The sequence below is a fragment of the Scomber scombrus genome, chromosome 23 (genome assembly GCF_963691925.1).
Source record: "Scomber scombrus chromosome 23, fScoSco1.1, whole genome shotgun sequence".
Taxonomy (NCBI): domain Eukaryota; kingdom Metazoa; phylum Chordata; class Actinopteri; order Scombriformes; family Scombridae; genus Scomber; species Scomber scombrus.
In genome coordinates this window covers 8953023-8974653 of record NC_084992.1, presented here as the reverse complement: position 1 = coordinate 8974653, position 21631 = coordinate 8953023, and the positions used below count along the sequence as shown (strand labels likewise).

At 36.5% G+C, this 21631-nt stretch overlaps 1 protein-coding gene across 1 annotated transcript in view; it reads left to right on the top strand.

Annotated features, from left to right (window-relative positions):
- The first annotated feature begins 1352 nt into the window (after positions 1-1352).
- The window catches only part of LOC134005514 (Fc receptor-like protein 5), a 64087-nt gene continuing 43808 nt past the window's right edge, over positions 1353-21631 (top strand). The window contains exons 1-2 of the mRNA XM_062444439.1: positions 1353-1412; positions 2254-2286. Of these exons, the coding sequence (XP_062300423.1) occupies positions 1376-1412; positions 2254-2286 (70 nt within the window). The 5' untranslated portion in view covers positions 1353-1375. The remainder of the gene's footprint in view (positions 1413-2253; positions 2287-21631) is intronic.

Here is a 21631-nt window from a genome sequence, read left to right as displayed (position 1 = left end):
CTGATTGACAGCAGATAACAGACTGAGGTGATAGGGAGCGTTCAAGATATAAACATAGTGTGAACTTTAATGTCAGATTATCAGACGCGGACCCCTCTGGCTTTCTGTTGTATGATGTTTCAGATGAGAAATAAATATTGACTGTCATCAATTAAAAAACTTCCACAAAATATGATTGCACATCCTGTACAGTATCATTGCACCTCTGCTTTTCTGAGCATTAACACATTAGCTCTGGTGTGAATACGAATTAAACACCTCTTCTTTTCTGAGTATGAACACATTAGCTCCAAACAAAGAGGAACTGGTGAGATGGGTTGTTTCTCTCGTGCTGATAAGCAGCGGTTTGGCTTGTTTGGCTATTCAGGCTTTAGTTGATTAATGGTGCAAAATGTGCAACAATATATTTTTTATATATTTTCTTTTTGATTTGTTTTTCCCTTTATGCATTTAATTTAAATGATAGTAAACATAAGCAGCCATTATAACTACCAGAGGTTTGTACCATGGCTGTTTGTACAAATGAGTCCTGACATTTGGTTTCTGTTTGAATATGTGATGTTTGCTCAGATCAACCAACCACAATAACAGTCAAGCTAACCATGATGAGGTTAGGTAGGCAGACAGTAAAACTGTGATGTTCGAGGTTGGTTTCTACAAATCCACATTTTTGGAGAAGAATCTGAAATTCAGACCATAGATGGACATGTTGAGTTCAAATGTTGATTGACTTTGAATTTAGTTTGGTTATTCATGCTGTAAATGACAAATAATCGAAATAATATGATTATACTGTTTCTGAATAATGAGGTTGATATAAAACATAATTTGTTTGCTGTAACTGAAAAATGGATGTTCAACATTTTTACTCATTAAGATGAGTCTTTTTTTTATCTTTTTATTTACTTTTTGGAGTGATAAGAAGGCAACACATTTATAATTCAGGGCATTTATAAATATACACATAGAAACATGCACAAATGTATACACAAGTAAATGTTAAGCATGCATATGATGTAATATGATAAATTAAATGGTTTTATGGTTCATGGATGTGCTAACTTATTGTTGATACCTTTTTAAATTACATTGTCACAAACCTTTGCAGAAGACACAAGCTAAAATATCTCTGCAGTAGCCAGGAAGTGTAAAGGTGTCAATGTTTGCTGTGGTTAAACCAACTGAAGTGGTCTGAGCTTCGCACATAAGGGAAGTAAGTACAGGCAGGTTAAACTCAGAGTTGAGAAAAACTCTGATCTCATATTCATATGAAATGTAACTTCTCTCTTTCTGCTGCATTATTATTGACGCAAAGTAGAAACATTTATCAGACTGGGAGCAGCTGAGTGACAGAGTGTCAGTGCTGGATGTGAGGATGAGGTCCACTTTGATCTGTGTGCTGGGATTATTCTGTAAGTACATTACTGACTTTGTTTGCATGGCACAGATTAAAGAACATGTTCCTGATTAGTCACAATTACAGAGTATCACTGGTTTCATCAGTTTTTCTGAGAGCTTGAACAGAGCTCGCTTATAGTTTTTAACTACAGGGTTATTTTATAGTCCAGATGTTGGTTGGTGACTTGGCTCAGTTTAGATTGGAGGACTGTTTTTTGAAGCAATTATTTTTACATAAATACTGTACTGCACCATGCAAGTAAAATGTTTAAGGTATTATGTATGTAGGTTTTGAAGTTCATGGTTTCTTATTTTATTTTAAATATTTCATTTTAAAGAGTTTTTCCTTTTATCTCTTACCTCCCTGCTTCGTACTACAGTTGTTAGGGTGAGTGGACCCAAGACGGGAACACCGAGGCAGAAGGCTCTGACTGCTTTTGAAAGAGTTTTATTGCAGGGAGGTAGCTGGGAGACTGGGGCAGGAGCTGGAACCAGGGGCTGAGACTGTGGTGTGAAGCTGGAGTCAGGAAGAGACAAAACTACAGGAACTGAAAAACAGGATTTATGCAAAACAGTATCAGATTTTAGAGGCGCTAAAGCCGTGACAGAGTCTATGATCAATGAGATGTAGGCTGAACCAGGTATATATGTAGGAGGGACTAATCATGATTAATGGCAGCTGGTGGTCTGACTCTGGACACTTATCTCCTGCTATCAAGCACAGACACAAGGAAGGGGAGAGAAAGAGAGAGAGGGACTGCAGACTAGGAGGCAGACAGGATAGTATATAAATATGTAGTTTTACAGTAAATGCCTTTTGGATGATTTTGACTGATCAAGTTTAATCTTTTTTAGTGATGAATACACTCTGCTACGGACAATATGAAGGTGACTATTTTTTATTTTTGTTACATATATATATATTTATCACTTATTTGTCATCCACTGTATTATTCTTAATCTCATCCCATTTGTATGTTTAAGTTTTATTATGTATATATAATATTACTCCATGTATCAATATAAATACTGAAATGGCTTCATTACTGCCCAAAAGTAAAACAGCATTTGTCTCAAAATGCATGTTCATGTAGGTCAGATGTTGACCTGATGCTTTATGATGGATCCCACTTCTTTTCTTGGCAAGACCCTCCATACTCTGCCTCTGATTGGCTAGTACTTGTTACTGTCAGTGTTTCAAGTTGTGCAACAGTATTATGAAGTAAAAAAAAAAAATCTAATTCAAATCTCATTACAATTGTTATAGTTGTTGTTTTGTGTTTCTCTCCCAGCAAATAAACCCAAACCCAAACTGACATCAGACAAAACCATCACACCAGTAGGAGGCAGTGTGAGACTGACCTGCTCTGTGGATGGTTCTGCTGACTGGTCATACATGTTGTTTAAACAAACCTCTGAGTCTTCTGAAGCTCAGCACATGGGATATTTTAACCAAGACGGAGTCATAATTAATCAAGGAGGCCTCTACTACTGCATAGGAGTAACAGGAGGAGGAAGCTACCCAGTCTTTTACACAGAGGTCAGCAACAAAGTTACTATTCAGGAAACTGGTGAGTTAAGTCATTTGTTTTTGAATAAAACAACATTTATTCTTTAAATGTAATTCTTAAACAGTGTCTGAAGTGAGGAAGAGAACCATATGTGGTAACAAGAACCTGAATGAATGGATGATGTAGTCCAGTACCTCTTAGCTCTCTGAAAGAAATTTGAACATGTATTAAATCCTTTATCATGGTAATAATGCAACATTTGTTTAATACTTCAGTTTGTATACAGACACAATAAAGGAGTTGAGGCTTCTTCCCTAATGCTGCTCAGTTTAACTTATATCTGGAAAACACATGACTGTTTAATGCAGTATTATTTGTGGACTTTTCCTTGACATTGAATATAATTTAACTCAATGTTTCAGCTGAAATAGTTTTCCTTTGTTTCAATCTAGATTTTAAATAGGTGAGGTGGCTTTTAGATGATTTTATTGAGTATATTTTAAAATGATCAGAGTCAGTGACGGTAGGTCAGATTCTTTACTCCAATGGCTCCCCCGAGTGGTGACTCCTTTCTCAGCATGAGATCATTACATTTACTGATGGTACTTTGCAGAGGTGGAAAGAGTACTGAAATATTCTAAAAGTAGAAGTACAACTACTTTGATGAAATTTTACAAGTACAAGTAAAAAAACTGGTCTAAAGATGTACTCAAGTAAAAGTAAAAAGTGGCTGATTCAAAATTTACTCAGAGTAAAAGTTATTAAGTTACTTTTTTAACTGGTGTACCCTACACATTTACAAATTAAAGTGCAAGGACAAAATAAAATATGTGGACAAACACCATTTTAAACATTTATGGAGATATATTGTGTCCTTTTAGTGCAGAACATCCCATAAAACATGTTCAAACAATACAACCATTGAATTGAAGGTGGCATCAATTGTGGATTCTGTAAATCATCAATTTCTTCACCAACAGTCATACTGCAAATCTATCAATCAAAACGGGTCAAGGTCACAAGCGTTGTAACTTTCACTAAATGATCCGAAGGACCAAACTCTTAATTCCCTCAAATCTCTCATGTCCGACGCTGTCCTGTGCGCATGAACGCATCATGCTCTGAGACAGATGACGTCACGTCTAATGGACATTTATTTTAGTGTGTGTCCATAAATATGTGTGTTTGTTATGATCTGTTAGAGTTTATATGTAGCTATGAGAGATAAATTATTGTATCATGCTGGTTAATGCTTCTGTGCAATCCCCTCTGCTTTATTTTACTCAGTAACGGATGTAATTTAAAATGTGTCAAAGTACAATACTTAAAAAACATAAGTAAAATTAAAGATTTTTTAAACTACTTTCAAAAGTACAAGTACACAAAAACTACAGTAACGCGAGTAAATGTAATTGGTTACTTTCCACCTCTGGTACTTTTGTCCTCAGTAAAACCTGATTATCTGACAAACAGATGTGATTACAAAGGTCTGTTCATACTACTTGATTTTAATGTTTTTTAACTTTACATTTGATCTTGCCTTGCATTTTTTGTCTTTTTCTCTCTTCATTTTATTTATTTTTATTCATTTATTTCCACTTGTGTCCTAACTGTGTATTTTTGGTTTGAACAGTTTCCAACAAGGCTGTTGTGACTCTGCAACCCAACGGTCCTCTGATATACAGAGGTGAGACAATCACTGTCAGATGTGAGATAGGAGGTGAAAACACTCGATGGGAATATGAATGGAGAGAAAACAACAGGGTCTCATCTCAGAAAGACAAAGAATTCAGAATCAGTGCTTCTTCATCCAGTAATGTAAACTTCATGTGTAAGGGTAGAAGAGATTTATATTTCTCAACAGAGTGGAGTGAAGCCGTCACACTGACACAATCATGTAAGTCAAATATGTTCATATCATATTCATGTTTTTCTATGTTTCAATCTATCTCGATAAGGTAACAGTAATATTTTCTCCTTCCTATAATAACGTAGCTTCCTATGAGCAGCAAGAGACTCAAATTCTGTTTTAGTTTGAGGACAGAATAACTTTAGAAGAGACAACATACAGTGTGCTTTTGATTTATAATGATTCACATGGAAATGTGCAGAAAACAACATAAAATATAAAATATCAGCTGTCTTCCAACAGGTGAATAATAAATGACAGTGAATCATGTGTTGAACTTAACAACAGAGGCTTAGCACCAGTGTTACCACATGATCATCACAACTAGTCTGGTGTTAATCAAAAATAAAACTAAAATAAGATGCACTAATTAAACATCAACCGTATCTTGTTAGTTAGTTCAGCAGCAACTCCTGTTTCTGAAATCAGTCAACAACCAAGAAGAGTCATATGTTGCTCTGTTTGTAACTTCTATATGATGGTATTAGCTAGATTATTTAATTGATATTTAAAGTTTTTCTAAGTGAAATTTCATCTAATTTGATTCTTGTTTTGTTTTTGTTTTTTTCTTCTCTCTGAACTGAACAGTGAATAAAGCCAAGCCGACACTGACAGCAGACAGCAACATCATACCAGTAGGTGGCAGTGTGACACTGACCTGCTCTGTGGATTCCTCTGCTGATTGGAAATACTACTGGTTTAGACGTGACTCAGGTTCTTCTGCTCTTCAGTCCATAACAAATGTTAAACCAGTTAACAAGGTCTCAGAAGGAGGCATCTATCAGTGCAGAGCAGGAAGAGGAGACCCAGAGATCTACACAGAGGACAGCAGAGCAGTCACTGTTAGGAAAACTGGTGAGTTTAATAATAATTGCAGAATACTACAACATTTAAATCTATTATCAGAAGTGTAAAAAGTAATTTTTGTATTGATAGCAAAAAAAGAAGATTGTTAATGAAACAGTGATTATATGTTAGTAGCTCTTGTTCCTCTGATGATGGCCTGCTCAGGTTGTGTAAAGATGTGACATAAGAGTGGAAGCTTCCACAATACATTTGTCCTATTAAAGTATTTGTGTTGGTCTTTGAAGACCATTATAAACTCAACTTTTGCAGAGAAGCTGCCGTCCTGTTTCAGTCCAGAGTTTAAATTATGGCAGAGACTTTTATATAATTGTTGTCACATAACTTCTATATTAAGTATAAAAGAATGTCTTTGTTTTTTTTCTGTTTGTGTGTGGGTGCATACACTTAATTTGTGTGGCAATAAAATGGCTGTGTTAGTAACGGGTGGAGGTGGTAGGACCCACATGCAGCACAGCACACCTTTATTAATTCTCTCAGCAAAGTAACTGAACAGGTACTGTTCACTGTTCCTTCTGTTTTTGTGTTGCTTGATATGTTTTCACACTTCTGTCTTCAAACTGCTTTTGATATTATGGCTGTTGAATCTAACTTTGTAAATGTAAAATGTTTGCTTAAACTATGAATAATCAAGTTTTTTCCCCCTTTTTTTCTTTTAAAAAATGTGAACAGTTCCCGATAAGGCTGTTGTGACTCTGCAACCCAACTGGCCTGAGATATACAGAGGTGAGACAGTCACCATCAGATGTGAGATCCAGGGAGGTGGAGACACTAAGTGGACGTATCAATGGAGACCAGACAAGTTAAACACATCTCCAACACCCAGTGAACACAAGATTAGCAGCAGTGGAGGATACAGTTGTAGAGGACTGAAGGACCCATATTCCTTTACAGAGTGGAGTAATGTTATCAGACTGACAGTATCATGTAAGTTGGACATCTGTCATCCATAATGAACATGTTATGTTTTATATTGTTTTTATCTGTTATTTAGTTCATCAATATCATGTGATATCACTTGCTGAACCAACTTATAACTCAATTTAATTTAATTTATTTTTTATCTCTGAAATAATTCCTGGAGGCTACTTTTCTGACTTTTGAGACATTTCAAGAATGATTTTACTCTAGTACTTGTACTCTTCTGTACTCTTAACAATATGATTAAGGAAGAACATTTTCCTCAGGTAAATCCCATCCCAACTATTTACTTGTTTTGTTGAACATCAAGTAATCCCAAGGCCACACTAACAGCAGAGAGGACAGTCATACCAGTATCTATTTCTGTTTTTATCCAAACTGTGTATATTTGGTGGGTCCAGTTTCTAACAAGGCTGTTATAACAAAGCAACCCAACTGGCCTCAGATATTGAGTGGTGAGTCGATCACTCTAAGATGTGAGATCGAGGATGGTGGAGACACTGAGTGGGAGTATGACTGGAAAACAACCATGTTAAAAGAACCTCCAAAACACAGTGAATACTGGAGTTTCAGTGCTATTTTTTACAGTGTGGAAACTTCAGGTGTAATGGTAAACATCAAATAGACTTGTATTAAACAGCATGGAGTGATCCCATCAGGTTAACAGTGTCAGGTAAACATGAATGGAAGAGTCCCTGTGATACATCTCCAAATAACAATGAATACAGAATTATCTGTATCTGGTTGTATGTCTGATCTTATTTAATTTTACACTGAAAATATTCAATATTCAATAAAATAAATGTTTGTACAATATTTATTTAGATATCAAATATATTGAGTCAAAACAAATGACACGTCTTATAGAGTTTTGTAGCGATCATATGTAAATCCTACACACTGAACCTTTAAGTTTATATTACAGATCTAAAATATATTAAGACTAATTAATAATAATTTAATTCTATAAAACATGAAATGATACAGCTTTAGATAATATATATTTTCTGTCTAGAGACTAAAGTTTTATCATAACATGTTTTCATTCTGAGAAAATCACTTTCCAACAGATCCACCAGCAGCTGTCCTCACTGTGTCTCCATTATGGCTGAGTCCTGGAGACTCTGTAACTCTGAGCTGTGAGGTTGAACATCCATCTGCAGGATGGAGGTTTTACTGGTATAAGACTGTTCCCAAACTATCAGACAACTCCTCCATCTATGAGCTGCTACCTGGTAGCATCAATGGGACTGAACAGGATTCCTACATCATTCATGGACCGACACACACAGCAGGATATAAGTGTAGAGCTGGAAGAGGAGACCCAGTGTATTACACTCAATACAGCAAACCTGGGTTTGTTTGGTCTGGAGGTGAGTTTGTTTGTTTTTGTCTCCTTCTGTCAAGAAGCAGTTGTGATGTTATTATCTGGGTATTGATTGTGGTGAACCTATGACCTTTCTCCTTCAAGTCCAGATTTCAGTTTTTCACCAAACACAATGTTGATGTTGAATTATTTTACATAAATAGAATTAAAAATACAAATAAGAGAATTATTTGTATTGTGATCTTTTTAAATGTAATATTTCTCTACTTGTTTTTTCATTACACGTTTTCAGATGTTCATTCAGCAGTGACTCTCAAAGTGAGTCCTGACAGAGTTCAGCACTTCACCTCTGACTCTGTCTCACTGAGCTGTGAAGGAAACTTTACTAAGTGCAGAGTGAGGAGGTTTCCTGAGGACTACTCAGACTGTTATAAGTGGAGGTCCATAACTGGATCCACATGCAACATCAAGAGATATCAGCAGAGTGATGCAGTGTACTGGTGTGAGTCTGGATCAGGAGAGTTCAGCAATGCAGTCAACATCACTATACAGAGTATGTTTTCATTACATATATTTTATTTTCATCTTGTATTTAAATTATTTTCAACATGGTGTCACTAACTACACTTCCTGTGTAGACAAACAAGTTATATACCTAACCTTTTGATAGAAAAATGTTGTTTTCTTTAACAAAGAACTAAAAAGCTCATTTCCCACTGCATAATATTTAATTTAGTTGGTTTCTTGTTAAACACAAATAATGCAAAATCACAAAGAAATGACACCAAAAACTCAGCTGTGTACCAACTGTTATCAATATTTTATAGATCCAAAATGTTTTGTTCTCAACTTTTTTGAGTGTGCAATACAATATTTTTGTGACAATAGTCATGTGAACCTGTTAGCTTTAGAGCTAACTAGCCATAGCTATATTTACAGTTATGTAATGAAGCTGAAATGTTGGGTCTTTGTTCAGCTACACTGATTCTGTGAGATTTATTAGTTGGAGAAAAATAAAGGTATATGTGTGATCTCTTCTTACAGTTTTATGTCACCTTGTTCTAAAGGTCTCCAGCTGGTCTCTGACTGAAACTTCTTATTCTTTGACTGTTTTACAGATGCAGATATTATCCTGGTGAGCCCTGTGCATCCTGTGACTGAGGGACAGTCTGTTACTCTTGGCTGCAAACTGAGGACAGGAGAATTACTTTCCAACGTGTTTTTCTATCAAAATGACAAACTTATCCAAAATGATACCAGAAGAGAGCTGAATATCTCTGCAGTGTCAAAGTCAGACGAAGGTTTCTACAAGTGTAAATACTCAAGAAAAGAATCAGCACAGAGTTGGATGTCAGTTCAGGGTGAGTAGGATTAAAACAATTCATACATTTTCTTTTTTATGAACTGTATTGCTGTCTTTGGATGAAATGTGGTCAAACCGTTGAATTGTTAAGAGAACTAGTTTTATGCTGTATTGAGGATATTCAGTAATTCTAAAGGCAGTTCACTCATAGTGTATATGTACATATCTTCTTCCTGGTTACATGTTCTGTGTGCATTGATTGACTTACGTGAGTTCATGAGAGGGGCAGTTATGTTATCGTTATTGTTTTTAGGTTGAATGGTTTTACGTAATTAGGATTTAAAAAAAAAAACTATTTCGCTAGAATTACAGAAAAAAAGACATCTGAAAATATTAATTTTTTAGCAGGATTACAATTTGAAAACACATTTTACAATAAAGAACGATATACTACCATGCACTGAAAAAGTCCCAAAACGTGAGGAGAGCAGAAACGAGAGAGAAAATGAACTCGCTGATCCACGATGGTCTGAGGAGGATCACACACACACACACACACACACACACACACACACACACACACACACACACACACACACACACACACACACACACACACACACACACACTAGTTAAAAGAGAGCTTAAGTTGATGACATCTTGCCGCACATAAAACTCTCCACTGATATAGCTGTGTGCGTAACGTGTTGACCTGACAGGGTCACTGGTCACCGAACAACACTGAATTTACCATTTAAAATACTGAATGAGTCAACGAAGACTTCACTCAGCTAGCGGGCCAGGCGGAGTTTCACCAGTGGCTTTCCCTGAGGATGTTACAGGACTGTGAATAGTGCAGCATCTACACCTGCTTTCTGCTCCGTTTTATGGGCCTACACTCAGAAGATGCGATAATCTGCGATAATCTGCAACTGAGAGCAACATGCACATGGCGAAAATGCGTCTCCAAACTCAGACAAAGGCTGCGCGCATTTACGCACGCTGTACAGCAGCAATAACTTCATTGATACTGGATCGATCAGGATCTGACGGTAATTAATATGATCTGTTCTGCTGCACATCTACATAGATCAGCTGAGAGAGACAGAGAGAGAGAGAGAGAGATGAGAGAGAGAGAGAGAGAGAGAGAGAGAGAGAGAGAGAGAGAGAGAGAGAGAGAGAGAGAGAGAGAGAGAGAGAGAGAGAGAGAGAGAGAGAGAGAGAGAGAGAGAGAGAGAGAGAGAGAGAGAGAGAGAGAGAGAGAGAGAGAAGAGAGAGAGAGAGAGAGAGAGAGAGAGAGAGAGAGAGAGAGAGAGAGAGAGAGAGAGAGAGAGAGAGAGAGAGAGACTCACTGAACACACTAATATCTCCACCCTAACCGATCGTGGCAATGTGTGCTGGTCTTTTCAATTATTTGCATAGAAAGTGGCCAAGTTTGCATATTTGGTATTGCAGTAATCCTAAAGTAACTGAAAGTAATCAGGTTACTTTAATATTGTGATACTTGGATTACGTTGGCTACATTTTTTTCACAGGTAAGTAGTAACTGTATCGGAATATAATTTTAAAGCCCTCCCAACCCTGCTCACAGCTGTTCTGTGTCTGAGCCAGAGTCCACAACCAAACAAGATAACCAACTTCACATCTGTAGAAGATGCTCTGTACTCACCACCAGCTGAAGTTAACTAAACCTTGTAAACGGAGGGATTTATTGTCGTGTGTTATTCCACCCACACACATCAAACGAAGTTAGAAGCGTGACCTCTAACTTCAGGTAAAAGCCCGACATCTGGTGTCAGAAGAAGGAGTTACAGGCTTTCCGTCCGTGAGTACATGCATCCAGTTGACAGAGGGAAATTTATCTGAGCTAATTAACAAGCTGACTGGATACAGAAACTAAAGCTACACTATTCAGTCACTGCTTATTTCCACTATGGAGGAGAGAGAGAGAGGTGTTACGGTGCATCCCTGGATCCCTGAATCTTAGACCTCAAGGTTAATGGTCTCCGAGGTAGGGACTGTAGAAGATGCTCTGTACTCACCACCAGCTGAAGTTAACTAAACCTTGTAAACGGAGGATTTATTGTTGTGTGTTATTACACCCACACACATCCAACGAAGCTAGCAGAGCAACCGCTAACTTCAGGTCAAAGCACGACAAATTAAACAATCATAAAATGTATTAAATATAAAAATTCAGATGTAAATGAACGATCAGTCAAAGGTTGTTTTGTTTTGAGCCAAAGAGAAGTTGCATCAGTGGCTGGTTTATTGTGTGTTTAGTGTGAAAAGTATATATGTGTTTTTATACTTTAGATTTGTACATTAATGTGTTTGTATTCACATGTATGTGCTTTAGAAGTCAACTTTTGACTTGACTTATTTCTATTCAATCAGTCTTTCTAATTCTGATTTCAAGAATTACATTTTGTATAAAAATATAACTTAAATACATTTATGAATAGTGCTATGAAGTTTACCTGATTGTATTAATATTTATAACTTATTATCTTTCAGTGTCCAGGCCTGAAAACTCTTCTTCTCCTGTACCATTAATTGTTGGGCTGGTTTGTGGAGTTGTACTAATTATTCTTCTGATCCTGTTGTATCACTACAGACGATCCAAAGGTGAAACTTTTTCATTCTGATGTTAAATGTTTTATGTTTTAATTAATAACATACACAGATGTATCCTGATGTCATATAATGTGAAATATCAGAACTTACAAAACAACCATATCTAACATCAAGTATCTTTTTCACAGGTTCTCTCTTTATCAGGTTGGTATAAAACCATCTTCTCTTATTTATAACGTAACAACAGTATCTTCAATGTTCCTTATTAAATTTAATGTATTTTCTAAATGTTTTAGGCCAATCCAGCCTGAGAGCACCAATCAGAATGAAACCCAACGTAATGAAAACTCCTCTTCTCTTCATGGTCAGTCTTTTGATTTATTTATTGGACTTAAATTGAACTCTAACCTGAACATTTTTACTCCTGTTTCTGGTCAGCTGGTTTTTAAAGAACATTATTCAAAAGCCACTTTGTCAAAGACTTGTCAGCCTTTGAACCACATGCACAAAAGATCACAGTATAACATGGTTTCATATTGTTTAGACTTGAACTGAACCTACTAGAGAGTCCTGAAATATGACTGTCCTACTGTCCTTTCATAACAACACCTACTATAATAACACCATCACAGCTTCATGAATTTAATGTTCGTTGTGTTTATACTGATTGCTCCATAAATTCTAAAAAGATGAATTTGACCTTAGCTTGATATTAACTGTTCTGTAGGTGATGCCAATCTCTATGAATCAATCAAAGGCTGTGGGGACACTGACAATGGTGCAGTATATACCTTTTAATTTACAACAAGCTATCAAATATGTTCAATTACATATTTTAAGGGGATTAATTACAAATAATTAATATAAAATCCTGTAACTTAAAAACTGTACATTTCAGATGCAGAAGAATCCCAGAATGTCACATATTCTTTGATCGAGCTTAAAAACTTTGATAAGAAGGGTGAGTAACTCAAATGTTTATGTCTGCAGACAAACCAAAGTAAAAGGAAATATACATACATTTTTTTCTTAAATTTCTTTCATCATTTTAATAGGAAAGCGTCAAAAAACAGTGGAAAGCTCTGTTTACGCTGAGGTGAAGACAGGATCTGCTGCAGGTACATTCACACATTTATGTAAAATCCTACTCACATACAGGAACATTTAGACTTCAAATAAGCGATTTCATTTATTATTATTCAAATACAAAGCTGTATTCTGATGTCATGATGTGGAATAGCAGAAACATAATTTATAAAACAAAACCATGTAACATAAATATCCTTTTCACAGATTCTCACTCTGTCAGGTTGGTACAAACCTCTCCTCTCTCTTATTTTGAACATAACAGCAGTACCTTCAATGTAACTTATTAAATTCATTGTTTCTGCTAAATGTTTTAGGCCAATCCAGTCTGAGAGCACCAATCAGGACTCTGCCACACATCACATGGTCAATCTGAATGAAACCCGAGATCACATCTACAATTCTCTTCTCCATGGTCAGTCTTCAAACTAATCCTGATTCATTCTGTGATTATTTATTAACTCTAACTCTTACTCCAACATTTCTATTATATTGTTACTCGTGATATTTGATTGGTGTCGTGCATTTTAAAATGATTAATTTGACTTTTACTTTTTGCTCACAGGTGATACTTGTCTCTATGAATCAATCAAAGGCTCTGAAGACCCCAAATTGTAAGTGTTTGTAATTATTTCTTTATCTTTATCAGTATGTTTACTAAATTCAGTAAAAGTCATAATACTCTGCTTTGTGACTGCTTTGAACACTGTGGACATTATAATACTGTTATTCTTTTATTATCAATGGAGACATTAACCCTGACAACCCTTCAGTTCATTATCATTATAAATTATAACATTACTGACAAATGTTTAATCTTCTCTCCATTTATAGGAAAATCAGCTCCTGCAGCAACTGATTAACCTGTTTATTCTTAAGTTAAACCAGGAACAGCTCATGGTAATAATTCTGTCATGTTATGTTCAGACTGTAATAATTAATCATACTGATAATTAGGTGAATAATCTCATATTGTGATTTCCAAAGCATTAAATTCGGAATAACCAAACACATCTATCTTTTTTGTGATTGTCTTTCATGTCCGTAAAGACAGCTGTGTGGACAAGGCCAAATACATATGGTTAACAGCATTTTATAACCATTGTGTGCATCTCTGCTATCCAAATATCACCCATGCTCAATGCTTCGTACAGTTAATATAATAAGATTATATGAAATAATTACATCATGTGGATTTACTACTTTGTTTTTTAGCATAAAGTACAAGACTACTGAGGTTTATGTACTTTTTATGCACTGTATTATTATTTTATTTGTAGTTATTTTGTTATTTCATCTTAAAAGTTTGATTGCAGCTATTTCAAAAAGCAGCAGGAGGTATCAGTTTGAAATGTGTAAATGATATTAACCAGGTGATACTGCAGCTTTAAACTCAGCATATTTTTCAGTGTTAGATGAAAAAGCTTCAGGATGGACGTCAACAGTTACTTTAGTATTTGTAATAAACTTTTTCTGTTTTTATACTGGAAAGTTTTCATGAATTTACTGGTGTTATATGTGCATCAGTGTTTTTTGGCATCAATAAACGTTTTAAAGTATTAAATAATCAGTGGTGTTTTCATTTCTTTTTATATTTAGATAATATATGTGTAATATATTTATATAACTGAGTTAGCTAGAGTTTAGTATTTTAAATTATTACATTTGAAGCTCTAGGAACATCTGGGGGAACAAAACATTTAGCTTTTTCCTCCTGATCTTAAGAAATGTTGCCATCCAATATCACATGTGAATATTACCTAATATGATCTGATCAGAGAGCAGACAGAGTTGAGGAAGCAGAGAGGAGAGTGGTGCACTACTGATCCATATCTAATCATGAAAAGCTGAACATCAAATAACAAATACACATTGCAATTAATGCCAACTGTTATGAATAGAAAGGTCAAACAATGAAGAGTCACCCATCAAATAGTGAATACAGAGGTAGAACAGTCATTAAACATGAAGAAAGAACCTCCACACAAATTAAACTCCGTCCTTTTTTATTTGAGGGTCTATGTCTAGTTTTCGCCACTAGATGTCACAATTTCATCATTTGATGTGAGCCTTCATTATTTATTGCCTCCACATTCATCTTCTGATGTGGTGATTCGTTATTTGATGTGAGCTGTGTGCCTTAACTGTCAATCAAACCTGCCATCAAAGGCTCCACCCATGTCTGCAGAGCAAGAGTCCTGCAGGAGAGTTGAACCGATTAAAATGAGGAAATAGAGTTTTTTGTTAAAACCAAATGTATGCTCTCAGCCAGATGATGTGTTTCACAGCTTGTTGACAGACTGAGGTGATAGGGAGTGTTCAAGATGCATAGTGAGATCTTTAATGTCAGATTATCCCACACTGACCCCTCCGGCTTTCTGTGCTTCGTCATCAAATCCATTCCTCTTTGCTTATTGAGAGAATGCCCAAATCAATGAAAACCCATCCTACGTTTTCACTGCTTACGCCCAGCCAGATTCTCACACAGCTTGTTGTCATCCTGCATCTTCGTATAATAAAGAGGGACAAACCTATGTGAGGAAATCCCCTCTGCACGTTATTATACCCCAATTCACAGTGCGTCAGTCTGTGGTGAGAAAGGAGCAAAACTCCTTTAAAAAAAAAGTCAGTTATCAGAATTAAAAATACATATGCAGGTTTTGAAGTTTAATGTCAGGCTAGATGGCGATTTTCTCATGCTGGAAGGTTTAGGGGACATATTTTGATGTTCTGTCAGTGTTTCTATTGTTCATTTATACGTCCTGAAATTGATCCCAATGATTTAGTTTGCCACTGACGTTGTCTTTATAGGTGTGGTGTGAACTAAACTAACAGTCATCATTATAGTTATCGTTCTTGCTGTGGACGGCCCTTTACCCAGGACAAAAAATCATCTTGCACAGCCTACATCCTATCAAATTGTTCTTCATTGATTCACTCCTCCCTTTCTTCTCTCGTCCTCTATCCTCACATCCAGACTTCCATTTCCACTTCTGTCCAGCTCTCCTCCTAGGTCTTCATCACACATTCTTCTCTCTCTTTCTGTTAACTTCTGCTTTTCACTTCTTCCTCACTTTGCTCATCATTTCTCCTCCTCTTGCCCTGCTTCCTCCCCTCTGTCCTCTCCTCTTCGCTCTCACTCATTTTCCCTCGTGGCTCGTCCAGAAGTTAGTTAGGTGACACGACAGAATGTAACACAACACACACATCAGCCCTTTATGACAATGGAGAGACTGAGAGGAAATGGCACAAAGTTTAAGTTGTTTTAAAAACATTTCGGGCTGGAGCCCAAGAAACCTTGTGCCGGTGTTTCTATGGATGTTTCAAGGGACAAGGATGTAAAATTGAGCTTAACTTTAGTTTAATGCTAGGAAGCATCTTGTCATATTATGAGAAATGTTGTTTTCAGGCAGATGACATGCTTCACACCTGATTGACAGCAGATAACAGACTGAGGTGATGAGGGAGCGTTCAAGATGTGAACTTCCTGTTAAATGAATGGTCAGACTAAGAAATGACTGTCCACTTCCTCATGTCATAGTATCGTACATCTCTTCTTTTCCGTGAATTAAAAGATTAGCTCTGGTGATAACACATGAAGTAAGTGTTAGGATAAAAGCAACATGTATTATTTACTGTATGTCTAAAGAGGAAGTGGTACACTGGTTTGCTTCTCTCATGCTGAGCAGCAGTGGTTTGGCTTGTTTCCACACGGACTCTTGTTGCTTAGTGTGTTTAGCACAATGGGGCAAAATGTGCAACAGTTTACTTTTATTATATTTCCTTTTTTATAAGTTTTCCCCTTTATGCATTTATTAGTTATTTATCATTACAAAGTTAGATAGGCAGACAGCCTACCTAACTTTGTCGGAGGTTTATTTGTACAAATCCAAATTTTTGGGAAAGAATCTGAAATTCAGACCATAGATGGATGTGTTGAGTTCAAATGTTGATTGAGTTTAAACTTTATTCATGCTGTAAGTGTCAAATAATTAAAATAATATGATTATTCTGTTTCTGAAAAATGATGATGATATAAAACAGAATTTGATTTGAATTTGTAATTGAAAAATGGATGTTTGACATTTTGATGGGTTAAGATGAGTCTTTTTATTTGCTTTCTTTTGTTTAAATCTATCATATCACTACAATTGCTTTTGTTCTTTGGAGGCAACACATTTTTTACTCGGGGCGTCTACACACAACCCACAACACACAACACACACCCCACCACAATGCAGGAACTGTTGTTGCAAGAGCACTGGGCTTGTGCTGTAAAACATGCACAAATGAACACACGATTAAATGTTAAGCACGTACATGAAATTATATGATTAAGTTTGATGATTTTATGGTTTATGGATGTGAAATAAATGCTTATTGTGAATATAACTTTTTAAATGCAATATTTTCACAAACCTTTTCACAAGAATTAAGCTAAGATATTTCTGCAGTGGCCAGGAAGTGTAATGGTGTCAAAGTTTGCTGCAGTCAAACCAACTGAAGTGGTCTGAGCTTCACCTCTCTCAGCCCATGCAGTGAAGGAGAAAGTCACGCCCCCCGTGAGCAATGCATGGTTATTAAAGACAGGGCTTTGTCCGTGCCATTTTCAATATAGAACCTGTCACCCTCTCCACTGAGCGCCATACATTCAAAAGGAAGGACATAATAGGGCCCAGTCTAAGTTTGGAGCGTTTAAGAGGGAGGCCTGAATATACTAGATCTTTTAGTCGATGAGGGGAGGCCAAATATTCTCAACACAAATATTTCTCTTAATTTTATTTTTATATTTCTCTTAAATCAATGAGTCCTTTATAAGTAAATAGTAGCACTAATGCATTAATAAAATACGGATAATAGAAAAACAAATGTAAACAATTGATTAAAAGTACAACCTCTAACACATGCAGTCCCCAATAAAATATTTAAACCATATAAAGTGTTAATATAACTGTAAACACAAGATAATTTACGGATGAAGCCGTTTTGTGGGCTTTAAAGCACAGGATTAAACACACAGCCGCACTGTGATGCTCACTTCCTGAGTGTGAGGGAACCAGACCTTCCTGATGACTACTTCCCGTTACCCCCAATGTTTACTGTGAGCTCACTTCCCCCTAAATCCTGCTTTTGGCAGCTACCACCGGATAGAGCCAAATAGGACACAAAACTCATGATTTGAACTACAATGATTTCAATACAAGCATTAACAGCATCTATGTGCAAAATCGAACCATCCAATAAATACCCATGACTAATGAGGACTGATAGAAGACAAGTCATTACAATTAATGAAAAGCCAATCATTATGAATAGGAAGGTCAAAAAATGAAGTCTCATTAAATACTGAATGCAGATGTAAAATACTGTAGTCATTAAATAAAAAAAGGTCTAGGCTATATCTTGCTTTTGCAACTGGATGTTTGAATGAGATTATTTGATGTTGACCGTCATTATGTATTGCTGCCACATTCATTGTTCTATTTGTTATTTGGTGTGTGCTGTGTGCCCGACCTGTCAATCAAACCTGCCATCAAAGGCTCCACCCATGTCTGAAGAGCACAAGTCCTGCAGGGGAGACTCTCAACGAACAGCTTAAAATGAGGAAATACTTTTATTTAAAGTCAAATGTTTGCTGTCAACCAGATGACATGTTTCACAGCTGTTTGACAGCAGATAACAGACTGAGGTGATAGGCAGTGCTACTCAGTACAATAACGGCTCTGTGCAAGAACTACTGTGTTTTTTATTATTTATTACTGAGAGTATATGTATGTGCGAGATGTGCTTGTGTGAATGTGTTAGCATATGTATGTGTTTATATATATATTCATATTTTTATTTATTTTATGACAATGAAGATCTATCTATCTTAAGATGCAAATTTAATTTTTTATATTTTCCCAAGCTGACCCCTCTGACTCTCTGTTACATGAGAACTAACATATTGACTGTCCACATAATTGTATTCAAAGAGTGATTTGACTCAATTTCTAGTACCTCTCATATTTTCACTTGTTTTAATTTCCACTGCCTAAAAATATGATTGTACACCATGCACAGTATCAGACACCTCTTCATTTCTGCTAATTAACACATTAGATCTAGTGTGAATGTGTGAATTTATCACAACACAACATTTGTGTTGATAAAGTTAGGCAGGCAGCAACACATATGATGGTGATGGTAAATTTGATGGTTTTATGGTTCATGGATGTGCATAAATGATTATTGTTTTTTATCTTTTTTAATATAACATTTTCCATGCACAAACCTTTGCACAACAGATAAGCTAAGATATTTCTGCAGCGGCCAGGAAGTGTAAAGGTGTCAAAGTTTGCTGAGGTCAAACCAACTGAAGTGGTCTGAGCTTTGCAGAAAAGGGAAGGAAGCATAGGCAGACGAAACTTAGAACTAGTTTGAGAAAAACTCTGATCTCATATTCATATGAAATGTAACTTCTCTCTTTCTGCTGCATTAATATTGAAGCAAAGTAGAAACATTTGTCAGACTGGGAGCAGCTGAGTGACAGAGTGTCAGTGCTGGATGTGAGGATGAGGTCCACTTTGATCTGTGTGCTGGGATTATTCTGTAAGTACATTACTGACTTTGTTTGCATGGCACAGATTAAAGAACATGTTCCTGATTAGTCACAATTACAGAGTATCACTGGTTTCATCAGTTTCTCTGAGAACTTGAACAGAGCTCGCTTATAGTTTTTAACTACAGGGTTATTTTATAGTTCAGATGTTGGTTGGTGACTTGGCTCCGTTTTTTGAAGCAATTATTTCTGCACAAATACTGTACTGCACCATGCATGTACATTGTTTAATGTATTGTTATGTATGTAGGTTTTTTGAATTTCATGGTTTTTCTTATTTTATTTCAAATAATCAATTTTAAAGAGTGTTACCTTTTATCTGTTACCTCCCTGCTTCGTACTACAGTTGTTAGGGTGAGTGAACCCAAGGCGGGAACACTGAGGCAGAAGGCTCTGACTGGGTTTGAAAGAGTTTTATTGCAGGGAGGTAGCTGGGAGACTGGGGCAGGAGCTGAAACCAGTGGCTGAGACTGTGGTGTGAAGCTGAAGTCAGGCAGAGACAAAAGTGCAGGAACTGAAAAACAGGATTTAGGAAAATGGCAACGATATGGCAATGAGTGGTAGGCTGAACCAGCAGCTGGAAGTCTGACTCCTGGACACTTGTCTCCTGCTATCAAGCACAGACACAAGGAAGGGGAGAGAAAGAGAGGGACTGCAGACTAGGAGACAGACAGGATAGTATATAAATATGTAGTTTTAAATGCCTTTTGGATGATTTTGACTGATCAAGTTTCCTCTTTTTTAGTGATGGACACACTCTGCTACGGAGAATCTGAAGGTGACTATTTTTTTAAATTAAAAATATATTTAAATATTAAGGGTGTAACAAACAACCTGTTTGAATCGGAAAACCAGTTTTGATTGAAAAGATTCAAGTATATCAGTATACGGACCCCTGTATCAGTCTAAATACAGCATGAACCGGCCAATGGCCCGATTACAAAGTTATGAATCGCTTTAATGTTGCTGCTGAAAGCTCCGTCTGCTCCTGTCTGCAGCTCTCTCTCGCTTACTCGCTCTCACATAAAACTCTCACGAGACTCGTCACAAGTCTGATATCAAAAGGTAGGAAGAGATTTGGATTTTACAAGAAGAACGGAACTACAATAACGATGTGAACATCCACAATATACCTCCAGCCAGTGGCCTCACAGACATTTTGGGGGGCAGGTGCTCAGTGAAAAATAAGGGCACTTTGTGCGGCATGTGGAACTGCCGGCTGCCTTATTAAAGCAGTGTGAGACACAAAAAAACATACAGTACACTGTTAAAAAAAAAAAAAAAGAACTTTCAAAAGGGCACTTGCTTGGTCCAGAGGGCAAAGGGCAGGTGCTATAGCACCACCTAGAGTCTATCTGTGCATGCAACTGCCTCCAGCTGCAGTTATAGCTGAAGAAAATTGGTTATTGATGTTACTGCTGTACGTTGTACGGAGAAAGAAAAAGAAAAGCAGAAGAGTTCAGAGATGGCTGCTGATTCAGTGTGTTGATCAGAAGTATTTCAGACACTAGTTGCTTTGATGTTTCAGTATTTACAGACTAACTGACCCGCAGCAGCATGTTGAAGCGCTGTGTGTAAAAGTGCACCGCTGTGCTGCTCCAATTTACAGCGCGTCAGTCCGCGGTGAGAAAGGAGCAAAGCTGCATTAAAATAGATAGTCATCTGTCTTTTTCTAAATTAAAATCCTGATTTGCATACAGATTTAGCCTTAATTCTCTTGTGTTGGCTCAAGCATGTATGACATTACAAAATGAGACGAGGGATGTCTTTTTAAATTAGCAGCTCATTCTCTGATCTGAACTAACACAAAACTCTCTCTAAATGTTTTATTTCTTTCACCTCCTTTACTAGTTTGTGCCAATAATGACAATTGACTATTAAGTTTGTTTTCATTGTCAGAAAAGCTTTGTAAAGTTCTCAGCATGCGATGTATTACCATAATAAACACAATGAAATGGTTTTGAACTCAAACATGTCAAAGGTAACAAAAATACTTCCCTGGTCTTTTATAAAATATATCTATTCGAAGGTAAGCAATGCCACTTTTATAGGATTGACTTATCTTAATTTATAAAATGAATGTCTACTTTAAACCAGGAACTGTATCAGATTACATCACAGCCCATCGAATCAT